The sequence below is a fragment of the Genypterus blacodes genome, unplaced genomic scaffold (assembly GCF_046128005.1).
Source record: "Genypterus blacodes isolate CSIRO-AG114 ecotype Tasmania unplaced genomic scaffold, CSIRO-AGI_Gbla_v1 ptg000077l_1, whole genome shotgun sequence".
Taxonomy (NCBI): Eukaryota; Metazoa; Chordata; class Actinopteri; order Ophidiiformes; family Ophidiidae; genus Genypterus; species Genypterus blacodes.
In genome coordinates, this window is record NW_027466886.1 from 568417 (window position 1) to 581625 (window position 13209).

The 13209-nt window shown below is 43.6% G+C and overlaps 1 protein-coding gene across 1 annotated transcript in view; it reads left to right on the forward strand.

Moving 5' to 3' along the window:
- Positions 1-13209, forward strand: part of hcn1 (hyperpolarization activated cyclic nucleotide-gated potassium channel 1) — a 51469-nt gene that overhangs the window by 16704 nt on the left and 21556 nt on the right. Inside the window, exon 3 of the mRNA XM_076158444.1 lies at positions 7981-8142. Within this exon, the coding sequence (XP_076014559.1) occupies positions 7981-8142 (162 nt within the window). The remainder of the gene's footprint in view (positions 1-7980; positions 8143-13209) is intronic.

A 13209-nucleotide genomic window follows, 5' to 3' on the forward strand; every position in this document is an offset into this window, starting at 1 on the left:
AAGTGTGTGTGTGTGTATGAGTGGGCGTATGGAATGAGGTGAAGGGGTGAAGGGGTCACACAGAGAGAAACAGATGCCCCGGTGATTCCTGGTTGCTTTAGAACAGCGATCACTTACACACACACACACACACACACTTACTTACACAGGGTCTTATGTTTCATATGGCACCAAGGGGAGCAGCGTCACTCATAGCAGACTTCCTTGTTATGATGCCTTTCACAAATTAATTAATTAGCACCTAGCGAAGCATAAAGCCTTCCTCCTCTCTCCTCTTCCCCAAGACTTTCTGTTGTGCTGGATGGATTTGCGCCCGTTTCACCCTCCACCCAATCCGTCGAGGCTGCCGCTTGTGTGTCCATTAAAGCACTGGCAGCGTGTTTAAGTATTATAAATGTTACGTAGCTATTGACAGTGGCTCATTTAACATGGTGAGACGACGTAATCATGCCATCATTTCCTCCTCCTGTATTGATTCTTCATGCAAAGTTGCTGTTTCCACATTTAGGAGTCGAAAGTAATGAAGTTTAAGTCGGAAAACGGAGGATTATGGTGGGAAATTTGGATGATTTGTCCCCCCCCCCGCTCTCACATGGGCCTCTAATCTGTCCCGACTGCCTTCTTAGCACACAAACCCGGGCTGAAGCGCTTCCACACTTCCCTCTAATCCAGCATTCGTACTGCATCATATCCATCCTTACTGCATCAAACTTGAAACAAAGTTATTTCATGCTGTTTGAAGCCGACAAAGCCTCTGACTGAAATTGTTAACACGCTTGTCTGACTGTTTTTCTTTATCGGAGTTGAGGTGTGTCTATGACTCATGGTGGCAGGCTGCAGGGCCCCGAGTATCGTTTCTTATCTCCCCGCTCTTCGTCTCTTCCCTCCTCCTCCTCCTCCTCATCCCTGCCCTCCCTCACATGCCGGAGACGCTCATTTAACTCCTCGGGGTGATGTTGCCAAACGTTGGAGCTGAGGTTCACGCCTACGTAACCAGACACTCTGAACCAAAATGGCCACATGGGAAAACAGAGCTGTTGATTTTGAGCGAAAAAATAAGCGTTTTAAACAACTCCTGTATTTTTGATGACATTTCTTATTAACTGTGCTGGCAATGCGAAGCGCCGGTGCCTGAACTATGCATAGCACTTTGAAGACGCCAGCCACGTGTACAAGTTTTCTTGGAGCAGCTCTGATGTTGTTGTTTTGTTCTCTGATTGCTCGGGTTACATGCACAAATCAATAGAACATCCCATTCAGCCTCCTCCTCCTCATCCATAAATACATTTACTTTTTGCTCAGATGCATTCGTTAAACTCCAAAATGCACTGAGCCCTGCCTCATATAGAATAGACCTGAAATGAAGAAGCCATGAAAGAATTCTGCATTAATTATCTACATAAATTAACACATTTTCCATAATAGCTTCTACATGCAGTTTGAAATAGCTCTTGACTTTTCCGGCATGAAGACATCTTATACTGTCAAACTCTTTAATTCATACACATGGCCTGTGTTTGAACACTATGACCATAACCAACAGTTTCATACAATCCACAAAGTAAATCCGTGCAGACAGCATAAATGTGTCGCTCTGGGTCTTCTGTGGAGCCACTTGCCCCCCTTGGACATTTCTTCTGCCGACGCTGCTCTGTATGTTGGAGCACAGATTAAGGCAGAGCCGAAGCGTCGAGGTTATCGCGCTTACGCGACCAAAATAGACGCAGAGCGAGTGAGACAGCGGGCAAGAGAGCTGTGGGCTCCTGGCACTGTGAGGAAGAGCAAGACAATCCTGCTGACCGACACACAGACAATGAAAACATACTTGAGGAGCAGCAGGATGGTGGAATCACGGGAGGATGGATGGAAGAGACGAGGGCAAAGAACCCTACTTCCTATCAGCGGTTTAGAGATTGACGAGGAATTTATTATACTTGTAAATGAATTTGTTGAGACATGAAAAGAAGGAAAAGGGCCACATCACTGAGTCCACATGTATTGGTTTGATAGTCTCTTGTTGTGACTCACTCGGAAACATTCACAAACAACAACCCCCCCTTCCCCTCCCCCGAGGCGGCTCATTTGTGGCGTGAACATGATCGGAAACATACCAAGCTTTGCCTCACGCATCTTTGGGTTCACATGTTGAAGATTAACATGCCATTGTATGTTTTCCAGATCAGAAATGCTTTGGTACTCTTCCTCAGTTCCTCATTATTGTGCTTGATTTTCAACCCAAATGATGGCTTTGATGAGAAATCTATTCTGATCTGTTGTTGTGGTTCTATTTTATATGGTGACTCTGGCCTCTGATTCACATGTGCTTAACAAAAATAGTCAATTTGGTAGTGGACGTAGTAGTAGCAACTAAAGTGTGCAGGATGAGTCAGCGCTTTCCAAAAAGAAGTCTTGTTTTGTCAACGGCTAAATCTGAATCAGGAGGAAAAACAACAACTGAAACACAGGTTGGTGTCTATTCTGACGCTCTGCAGTGAACACTAGGTAGAAGTTCTTTGTCATATAAATGGATGACTCCTTGTTTTCTCCCTCGTTTTAAAAAGGTCCCATCGATCTCCACCTGGCTTTTAATTAAGTCTCCGGCTACAAATCACTGGGCGGCCTGATTACCGAAAACGTCCTCACCAGGGCCGTTTATGCTAGGCAAGGCTTTTTACAGGGAATTGATTTCACGTAGGACACATCTGATGAATTCTTCCTCACCCCTCCTCCTTTCCAGCTCAGTCTCTTATAGAAACATTTACATTTTCCTCTTCTCTCCTCCCGTTATGTTACCTCCTCTCCCCTCTTTCCCCCCTGTAACAGACTGATTTACAGACTGATTGGCCTCTTCGTGGAATAAACAGTGTTTTGCCCGAAGCTCATAAATAATGTCAGCTCTATTTATATGTATTTATTGCTGAACTATACCAATATCAACATAATTGCAACACAATGCACTGCAGTCATGTGATTTCTAATTACTTCCACCAAGCTGCCTTTTCTTGGAAGGAGGGAACAACCATGGAAACGTATTCCCTATTCCATCTGTCAAAACAACTAATGCATGCAGGGATTGGTTAGTCTTTCTATTATGGAAATTGCTAGTGAATTACTATGACAATTCTCAAATCCAACTCCAGCCCCAGTTGTCTGCTGAGGAAACAAAGAAGTAAAAGTGACTCAAATGGAAATACATCGCAATAAGATGTTAAGCAGGACATATACAGATTTTCTTGCAAGCAGTTTTGTCATGGTTGAACATTACAGCCAGTGGTGGACTTAATCCCCTCAAATTAGTCCCTCACTAATCCTGGCTAACCTCGGACAGAGGTCACTCACTGCCCCGTCCAGTTTAGAGATGCATACGTTTTGTAAATGCCCACAGCTTGAAGACGAGTTCAGTCTTTGTCTCTGCATACACGCCTCATACATTGAACTCTGACATTACAAACATCACATTTACTGGTATGTGTTGATTCTTTTGCAGTATTGCTTCTGTCTACTGCACAACAATGTCATTTAGTATCTTTAGGGGGTGTTTATGTTACATATAAATCTTGTTTCACTCTGACCCGCCCCTGTTGAGTGGATGTTAAATGAGTGTCGTGCTGGCCCGTCAAAGCCATGAAGTGACCTTGTGCCTCTATCACATCACATCTTGGCATGCTCGTCTTTACAGCATTAGAGGATTACGCTGACCTATCCGCCCCTTGGTCATATTTAAGCCCAGCCCTTTCGGTTCTAAGCCTATAGTAGATTGTGCCAATGCCTATTTAGACTATCGGTGGAGCTTTTGGCTCTGTGGCTCCACTTACTGGCCCCTGTCATGCTGTTTATGAGAGCTTAGAGGCTGGATATGTAGATATTAAACCTTTCATTAGACACAGGATCACCTGCGTCATTGTGTTTCATAACAGTGGCAGTGTTGTGTGATGTCCATAATGACTTCCTGGTGCTGTGTTTCTGTAGTCTGATTAAAGGTTCAGGGCGTAGTTATGATGGACTCTAGTTCGATATCTTTTATGGGGCCCCTTCATCACTGAGAGATATTTTACAGTAAGTCTATCCTCTTCCCATTCAGTATTACCGATCTGCAGGCCTGCCCACACACTTATGCACTCTCTGTGTTTTGCATAGTGGCAAACCTGTGGTTGCAAACACCAACTGATGTGGTAGAGCAGAGCAGAATCGTGAGTGCTGTAGTGTTTTATTAACCCTTTAAACCTTATAAAATATGATTACAGGCTAGCTCATTGGTATTCCAGTTTGCCCTAGTCCCAAGTTACATCGTAATCCAGGGTTTCAATTTAAAGACCATGGCAGCATATTTTTACTGCCACATATTCATATTTCAGCTGCTGTAAGTCTGCACATCCTGGATCCTGCGTGCAAACACTGCACTCCATTAGTGAACTGTGGGGTGGGAGAGCGCTGTCGTTGAAGGGGATGAGAGGAGATAATGTGACTGGCTGTGATTGTAACCAGCCCCTAAGCAACCCCAAACACACTCACCCACACACACACACACACACACACACACAGACACACACACACACACACACACACACACTAATGATGTTTTTTAACTTGTAGTGACCAATGCTGCCCGCCGTCACAGCTTTAAATCAATAAGTTAACAAATCGACTAAATATAGTTGGGGTGATTATGTAAATTCCAGTGACTCATGCGGCTCTAATGGAGAAATTGGACCGCAAAACGGAGCTGGTTGGCCATGGCGGCACACAGCGAGAGCCTGTTAGTGTTACTGTGTTTGGCTTCATCGTGCAGTGACCCAACTCAGAAAATCCCAAATCCTCTTGAAATGGCACCCAATCACTTACTTAAATGGCAGATGAGGAGTGTTAAATTGGGCGAGGTTGTGATAAGCAGATTAGCTCATTAAATTGCTCCGTAAGCATTTAGATGGTGCGACTTTCACAGCTGCTCGATTTTCTGGTTTGCTTCCCTGTCGTGGTCAGAAGTCCCAGGAGGAATCGCCTCTGCGTTTACTTTTCCCAGTAATGTAATCTAATGACGTCTCTTTTACTCGACACAGTAAATAAAGTCTTAAATCCGTGACATGATTATTTTTAGATCAGGGTTGATTTTGCTCCCACGTCGAGGAAAACACTGACGAGGAAAATAGGCCAATACTCGGCTTTTAGTATAATCCATTTTTCTACCACATCATTGTGTAGCACACACACACGTATACTGTCCATGCACTCTTTCATGCTTTATACTTTAAATCATGATCGCAGACACTAGAGGTTGCTGACTGATGACATTTTCACCTCTAAAACCTGTAAGTTGTATTTAAATAGCTACTGTATTTTGTTAGTAAGTAAGTCATAAATCTAAATATCTTAACATTATGAAGAAGATTATGCTGCATTTCCCTGTGACCTGACGACTGATCTGCCCTGAACTTTTACTCTGATAACAAACCCCATCCCAGTTATGGATTTAATGTCTGCATGGATCAATAAGTGAGCTAAAGGTCACAGGGTCCCCGGCAAGGTCAACCGGTGACGTTATAATGCGCAAACTTCACACATCTGAAGTCCAGTCAACAACTTTTGATGTAAAGGTCAAAGGTCAAGGTCATCTCAGTCCCAAAGCCTCAGCCTAATGCTAATGTACAGGCGCCATAGCTTTATAATGGAAATGACATAAAATACAGGCATAGATTGCTTGTAGACATTTAGATTTGACTATTTTTGGTGATATTTATTAAATTACAGCAGTATGACGGACGGACGTAGCGCCTCTCAGTGCGTTTGTAGCTGGTTGTGTATTGGTGGAAGGAGGGACCTTCAGGCCTTCAGGAACTCATTACCTCGTCCTTTGTTGTAGTTCCTCCCTCCCTGTCTTTCTTTGCGTCGCCGGTATTTTTCATATTACTTCCAACTTTTTGTTGCAAACGTGAACCGAGAAGGTTTGGAGTGCGAGCCTTCTGCTAAATTAAGAATAAAGATGTAGGCGGCAGGAGCGATACTGGGCACATGGAGGCAGCCGTCCTGTACGCTGGAGGCTAATTTTAGCCTGTGAGGGCAGTGCACTGTATCTCCCTGTGGACGAGCTGAACCATAGAGGGATCTGAGCATCAGCCCAGCCGCTTGTTCTCTCCTCTGTTGTACGTGTGGCCACTGTCCTTTGTGCACAGAGGTTACAGGACCACCACAATAGGTCCGGGGTGGAGCGCTGTGGATTCAAAGAGCTTCGCAAACACCTGGAGCTCAGCCTGGAGATCATTAGGCAGGTTTTCTGTAAGCTGGAAAAACTCGTTAGAATTATGGTGGAATGCATATCAGCACAGCACTTCACAGTAAATCCTAGCCGTGCCTCTCTCTCTCTCTCTCTCTCTCTCCCTCTCTCTTCTCTGGATTGATTCCCCTGCACGAGAGCACAGAGATCAGCTTTAAACATTTCATTGCTCCATGTGTGCGATAGAACAGAGACTAAATTTAGACACAGAGCCAAACGTGGCTGGAAAATGGAGAATACAACAAAAAAAGAGCTGCTCAACTCATTTCTTTTCAAGTCACATATTTGTGTGGATTATACTTTAATGTAGTGTACATCCACACTGACACTTTCATCCCTTTTCTCTTCAACTGTCACATGCATTTACTCTTCCCAAAGTCTTATTAAATCTTACTTCACTTTCCCACTGGACCGCTTCACACGGAGAGACAGTGAGGTACTTGGATGCACACATGAAACTTAAGCGTGTACAGAGTAATGTGCGTGTGTTCTGTATATGGAAAGGAATCGTTTTAAACTATGCTCAAAGCAGTTTTCATGCCATCTGATTTATTTGCTTTGCTCTCTAATTCTCAGACATAAAGCTTCTTTTTACTTGCAGCTAAATGGGGAAAGATCCTGGAACCTAAAGGTCGCTATTTTTCATCTTCACATTTTCACATTTTCAGTCCATTAAATACCCAATTGGTTGTGACTGTGTGATATTCCATACCATAAGGGCCAATTCTCACTGAACTCACATATAAATAGAATTAATAGGGGAGAGGATGCCATCACCTTTAAAAATAGAAAATAATTACCTGAAAAACCCTCGATCTTTCATTTCAACAAATTCAGCAGATGGAAAAGGTTTATTACGCGGATAATCACAGACCATCTTTTTCCGTATTTAATCTTTTTCCCTCTTCAGCTTATGGAAGATTATGGAAAACCCAACCTGGAAAGAATTAATAGGTTTCCTCATACTAATGGGAATTAGCATCTAAGCCAACCAGGCAAGACAGTGATTCACAGCAAACTCAGCTCCTGCTCAGATCCAATGGAAATGAAACGGCTTCTCATTGCAGTTACGCTTACTTGCCCCTCTGATGGCTTTTCTCATGGAAAACTTCCTGCTCCGATTAAAAAGCCCCACCAGCGGTAACGCTCGCTCCTGGCATTTAAAACACACTTACTGGCTGGCTGCTCTAAAGGTTCCGTGCTCAATCATTCCGGATTTCCTGGAACACCTCTCACTCCGAGGCTGAGAAGGGAAGGGAAGGGAAGGGAAGGGGGGCAAAGCGACCATTAGGCATTGCCTACACAATATGTGCGTCTTTTTCCTCTGCTGGTCAGTTTGTTTTGGACCGAAGCCATGTTGGATTTTGGAACAGCTCAACATCTGTGAGTGTGGAAATGCAGACAGACAAGCTGGCAGCAACACTCTCACAGCTCTCTGGTGGACAAACAAGCGCTCCACCTCCTCCACTTCAAATGGAACCATTTCTGCATATTTTATTTCTTTTTCTTGTAATCCTTTAATGTCTCTGTAACATCATCTTCATATTGATATTGTTTCAAGCATATTATGAAACATATAAACCTTTACTACTGTGCATTTGTATTAACTTGGTACTGTGTGCTCCTCTTCAGATTGTGTACATGCTCACACAGCTATAACCCTCTCTCTCTCTCTCTCTCCCTCCCTCTCTATCTGTCTTTCTCCTTGGCAGATTTTCCATATGACCTATGACCTGGCTAGTGCTGTGGTAAGAATATTTAATTTGATAGGGATGATGCTGCTTCTGTGTCACTGGGATGGCTGCCTCCAGTATCTGGTGCCTCTCCTGCAAGACTTCCCCCCTGACTGCTGGGTGTCCCTAAATGGTATGGTTGTAAGTATTACCTGCTCTTCTATTTTGTTTGTTATTTTGACGTTTGGCACATGTAAAGATGTAATCAGCGACATCATTGAACACAGCAATGTTTATTTTCTCTGGGTTAGACTTGTTAGTGTGTCCATTGTAGTGACTTGAGTCTGAATTCAATAGGAGGCTGATTAAATACCAAGCTATCATTTTGCCTCACCTTACTTGATTTATTGGGATCTTCCTCATAAGCATCAACAAAGGCAGTAAGTATTCATCCTTGAAGTGGGTCATGCCCAGTGGAGAGGCCATTGGGTGTGAAATGCAAATTACAAAACAGTCAAAACTCACAAATAACATAGTTTGATTGACATGACAAAGTTAATCCTCAAACAACCACGAATATGTAGCTGAGTTGACACTGATTCATTAGCAAACACAAGCTCTGGTGAGTGATTCTCTGGTTTGACGGTGAGGTGATGATGTCATTTCACACCCAGGCAGAAGTCAATGTGTGAGTGCATACAGTCTCTCAGCGGCACTTTGCTGGTGTGTGTTTGGTGCTTTGCATACATTGTGCAGACTGCAGTGTTCTCAAACAGAGCAATCAGTTTCTATAACATTAGGTGGACAATAACACACAGATTCCAGATTCCTGAGAACTGTTAGGTGGAGTTTATCTCTTTCCTTGTTGGCCATTTTGTTGTTTTGTATTTGTTTGTCACCATTTTCCTGAGCCTTTTCGTGTTACATCCGTGTACATTTAGACTGCGGGGATAAGTCGGCCTTCATACTGAACATGGTGAGGCATGGTGATTGCTTAGTCTGAGCTCTTGCACGCACGGTGCAGCCCCCCTCTCTGTCAAAACCTTCCCCTCTCTCATCTCTGTTTTTTTCTATTTTTATCCTCCTCTCCCTCCGAGTTGGGGTCAAATGGACTGTGCTCGATCCTCTCAGAGGGATGCGATCGTTCAGAAGTGTGTAGAGGCCTTGTGGGGGAATGCTGATTGTAAATGCTCGCCCCAGGATGTCTGCCTTCTCATCTCTCATCTCTCCACTACACATGCACACTGACTGCTCAGAGGCATCATACTGGAGGTGCAAGTGTCAGCTCATCTCAGCATCACCGCTCAGCTTCCCACTCTCATCTTTACTCAGAGACAGAGTGGGCCTTGTTCCCCCAAGTGAGATCAATCCCAACTAGCTGTGTTATTCATCCAAAGAGACATTATGCATCTACGATCGCACATAAATGATATTGCAGTGATACCATTGCCAAAGAAGCATCATAACTCATACTTGCTGACGGTTGTGTTCAGAAACTAAGCTGCCACCTCCATTAATATCCACAGCAACACAGATCACAAATCTTTCCTGTGCTGATTTGCACTGTATATGTATTTAATTGTGATCCTTCTGCCTAATTATGAACAATGCCTCGTATTTGTGCTGTGTGCTGCTGCTCCTCGTGCACAGATCACATTCCCCTCATCTGTTATGCAAATCAATACCAATTGTGAGTCATGCAAAGGCTAATTTGCTGCACCCCCCCACCTGGTGCGGGAGGATCGTTTGCGATGTAAGAGGATCGGCGTAGAATGCATGAGACGGCAAAAAGGCTTCACACAGAAAGTTCCAGTGTGTGCTGAAAGCTTATACGGCAGCTAGGACCCGTGTTATGCACCTTTTGTGATTGTTGAATACAAATTCAGGTGTCACATACTTTGTGTTCATCATGTCGAAACAACATTACGAAGACAGTTCACGGCTCCTTACGGATATCTAGTTTCTAGTGACATGTTGTGACTGCAGCGGCTTGCCTGCAGGATGGCAAATCTATATATGGACACTCACCTTGTCTGTACCCAAGTCTAAGGGAACAATACTACACTTTCAAGTAAAATAATTACTGCTAAAATCACAAATTATTCTCAAATGTGGTAAATATGTGCAAGACACCAAATGTCCTCAAGTATTTCAAGCTGAATTGTTCTAAAATATAATTGATGTTGGAGAGTAAAAACTTGTGTAATGATTACATTTTCTTCTACACTGTGGCACAGATACAACTTTCTTTACAAGTCATTTTTTTTTTAAGAATTTGATGAAATCCTCATTATGTCCCGATGCTCACCTAAATTGACTCCTCTGTGAAATCTATAATGTCTCTGTAGCGCCTCCTACTGGTTCAGTCTGATTTGGGGAAAACCTCTGAGCCCCCCAAAATACCACCAGTCACCACAGGGGGGAGCACTACCTCAGTTGTCAATCAGGTCTCAATGTTCTCAGATTTAAAAAGATTTATAATCAAGCGAAGACAAAATTAAGACATCACACAGTACACAGTCATTTTAAGCAACATTTTAAGTTTCTGCTGAGGGTAAAGAGTGTTTTAAAAAAATATTCCTCTCGGTTCTGGTCAGTTGGAGCAGAAAGTAGTCTGTTTAAGTGCAGCACTTGAATGGTTCCAGAAAATCTGGATTGGATTTCCATATATTCATGAAGCTTTCGTCCATTATTGTGTTGCATTCAAGTGTGAAGTGCAGCATTTTGACTGCAATCAGACTCAGACAGAGATCAAGTGGAACCGTTGGTGTCAGGTCCAGTCACAGGAAGCCGTCACTTCACCGTTTTCTGATTGTGACGCGGCAGAATGAGCTCCAGTGGCGTCTCTCTTTCTCTTCGGCTCTTCGCTCAATCAATTTTTTTTAAACGCCGACATATCACATTAGCGTTCAACAAAGTCAGATCTGAAGAGTTTTGCCTGCATGCCTGTATACCATTCATTGGTGTGACTGTCAGGTAAACATTAGCATTCCCTTTTCAGTTCGGGTGCTCGGGCTTAAGTGAGGCCTTTAATCCCGGGAAGATTCAGCTTGCGTCGTACTTTCCTCTCGGCGGCTACGCCGGCTCCCTTCTTTGTTTCTCCAGCTGTGAGGGGAAGTGTGGGGCCAACGAGGACTGAAGATACTGCTGAGTGGTGCAGTGCGGCCTGTGGGAGTGTTATCTTTTTGACTAATGGCCTGAGAGCAGCTTCTTACTCTTTGGAAGCTGCATTTACTTAATCACCAGGCAAGATAATGCTGCTGTCACTGTGTCGGCTGGGGTGAGAGGCTGATGGGCCGCCGCTTTGTTTACATGCAAAAGGATAATGTATGTAGAATTAGGGAACGCATGCGTTTCCGTGTCGGGGCCCATTTGGGTTTTTGCCTGGGCTCATACGGATTTTGATGAGTTGAGGAATAGCCTGCTGAGGATTAATGTGTCAGGGAATGGATAGAGCATAGAGCACGCGCACACACACACACACACACACACACACACACACACAGGGGCATAGCGCACGGTACAGCATCAGTCACCCCTCCTGGAATCTTTTGTCCTTGGACCTCTGACTACTTCCCTATCTATTTCTTCCCAAAGCCCTGAATGAGTCACGTCCAATAGCCCCAGCTCAGTATAGAGTTTATAAATTAATCAAACCTCTTTTGCTCTCTCACATGGCACCGCTCTCACTAAGAGCAGCCGCTGCTTTCACCCCAGCAACACGCCACACTGTCTCCTCGCCTGTTTTTCATGATTCTCTTGTGACATTTACTTTGGGTTGCTTGCGATAATCTGCTGTTTTGATTGCCTGTTGTCGAGTGGAGTTTATTCTGACCGTAGAGTTTCTCGGAATGGTCAACAAAAGGACCTGACATTCGGCAACAGATTTGAAAACAATTTACGCCAGAAGAAAAAGAAAAATGTGTTTTGTTGGTGAAATAGACTGTTTGCTTCATGATGAGACACAATCTTGTTGTCTGTGTGCGATGGCAGAGATCCTGTCCGTGTGTGTGTGAAATAGAAAACTAACACTCCACCGAGGTGATTATGTTTTCAAAACAAAGCACAGATCGACGATCGATTCACTGACATTTCTTTGATTGGCGGGACTCGAGGAGCAGTTGATCAGTTTGGATTGAAGAGCAGATATGGGAATTTTCACGTTCTTTAACGTTACAGTATAGGACACTCGTACTTGTACTTGTCTTTTTGTCACATCATTGCCAAATTGGTGTGGCAAAGATCAATTGGTCTCATTTTACATTTGTGGCATTGGTTTACTTTAACAAATGGGTTCGGCTTCGTACCGGACTGTAGGGCCTCTGGGAAAGTATTTGTTATGTCTAATAAAGTAGAACTTCCAGGATAGATAAGAAGTTTTTGCATGTGTTAAATAATTTTTGATCTCAACTGGTGCCAGCCTGTGTAAAAACCTCACGCAGGCCAAATTAAAGAAGGATCCATTATCAGAGCGGTTGATCCTGTGCGATAATGCGATAATCAAAGGGTTGGAATGATGAAAACAGACTAGCGTATAACGTTCAGATAAGAATGCATGTGATACAAAAGGAAACATGTTGTGGTGGTGAGATAGGATCACTAATACGACAGCTACTGCCAGTGTTGCCAAATTTCAACACAATCAAAGCCAGAAGCTCCATCCAGGTAGGCAGCAGACACTCAAAGTAAAGCCTCCAGATCCCTTCACTTCCTCACGGATGTGTTCAAAGACTGCCGTGCCTTCTGTGTTCAAAGCGTGTGAACAGATTGCAGTTTGTGTAACAGATAATGAAACTCAACTTCATACAGGTGTTTCTCGTCTGTGCTTGTATTTCATCAGTTTGTCCAGTTGTTAAAGCACATATAGTGAAAAGGAACGTGTGCTTTCACTGCAACACGCTGCAGGGAAATAGGAGCAGCCACGGAAATTCGAATTCTGTCTTTTGCAGCTGTGCATTACTTCCTGTTAGCCTCAGAGTTATAGAAGGGTTTCATCCGCCAAGCGTGCGAAGGAAACACAGTAAATAGATTGCGAGGATGGTGATGAATCACAAATACTGTTGCCTGCCACAAATACTTTGATTGCACCAAATTTACCTCAGTCGGGTGATTTTATTTTGCACAATACAAAATGTCATTGAATGTGAATATGTAATGTTATTAACCTTTTCTTAAGTGGCTACAGAGAAACACCATGAAGAGTGTTTTTGGCTGATATGGTACGAGGGAATAGATTGTTGAGATTGACATTACTGTTTGGTGCTGTTG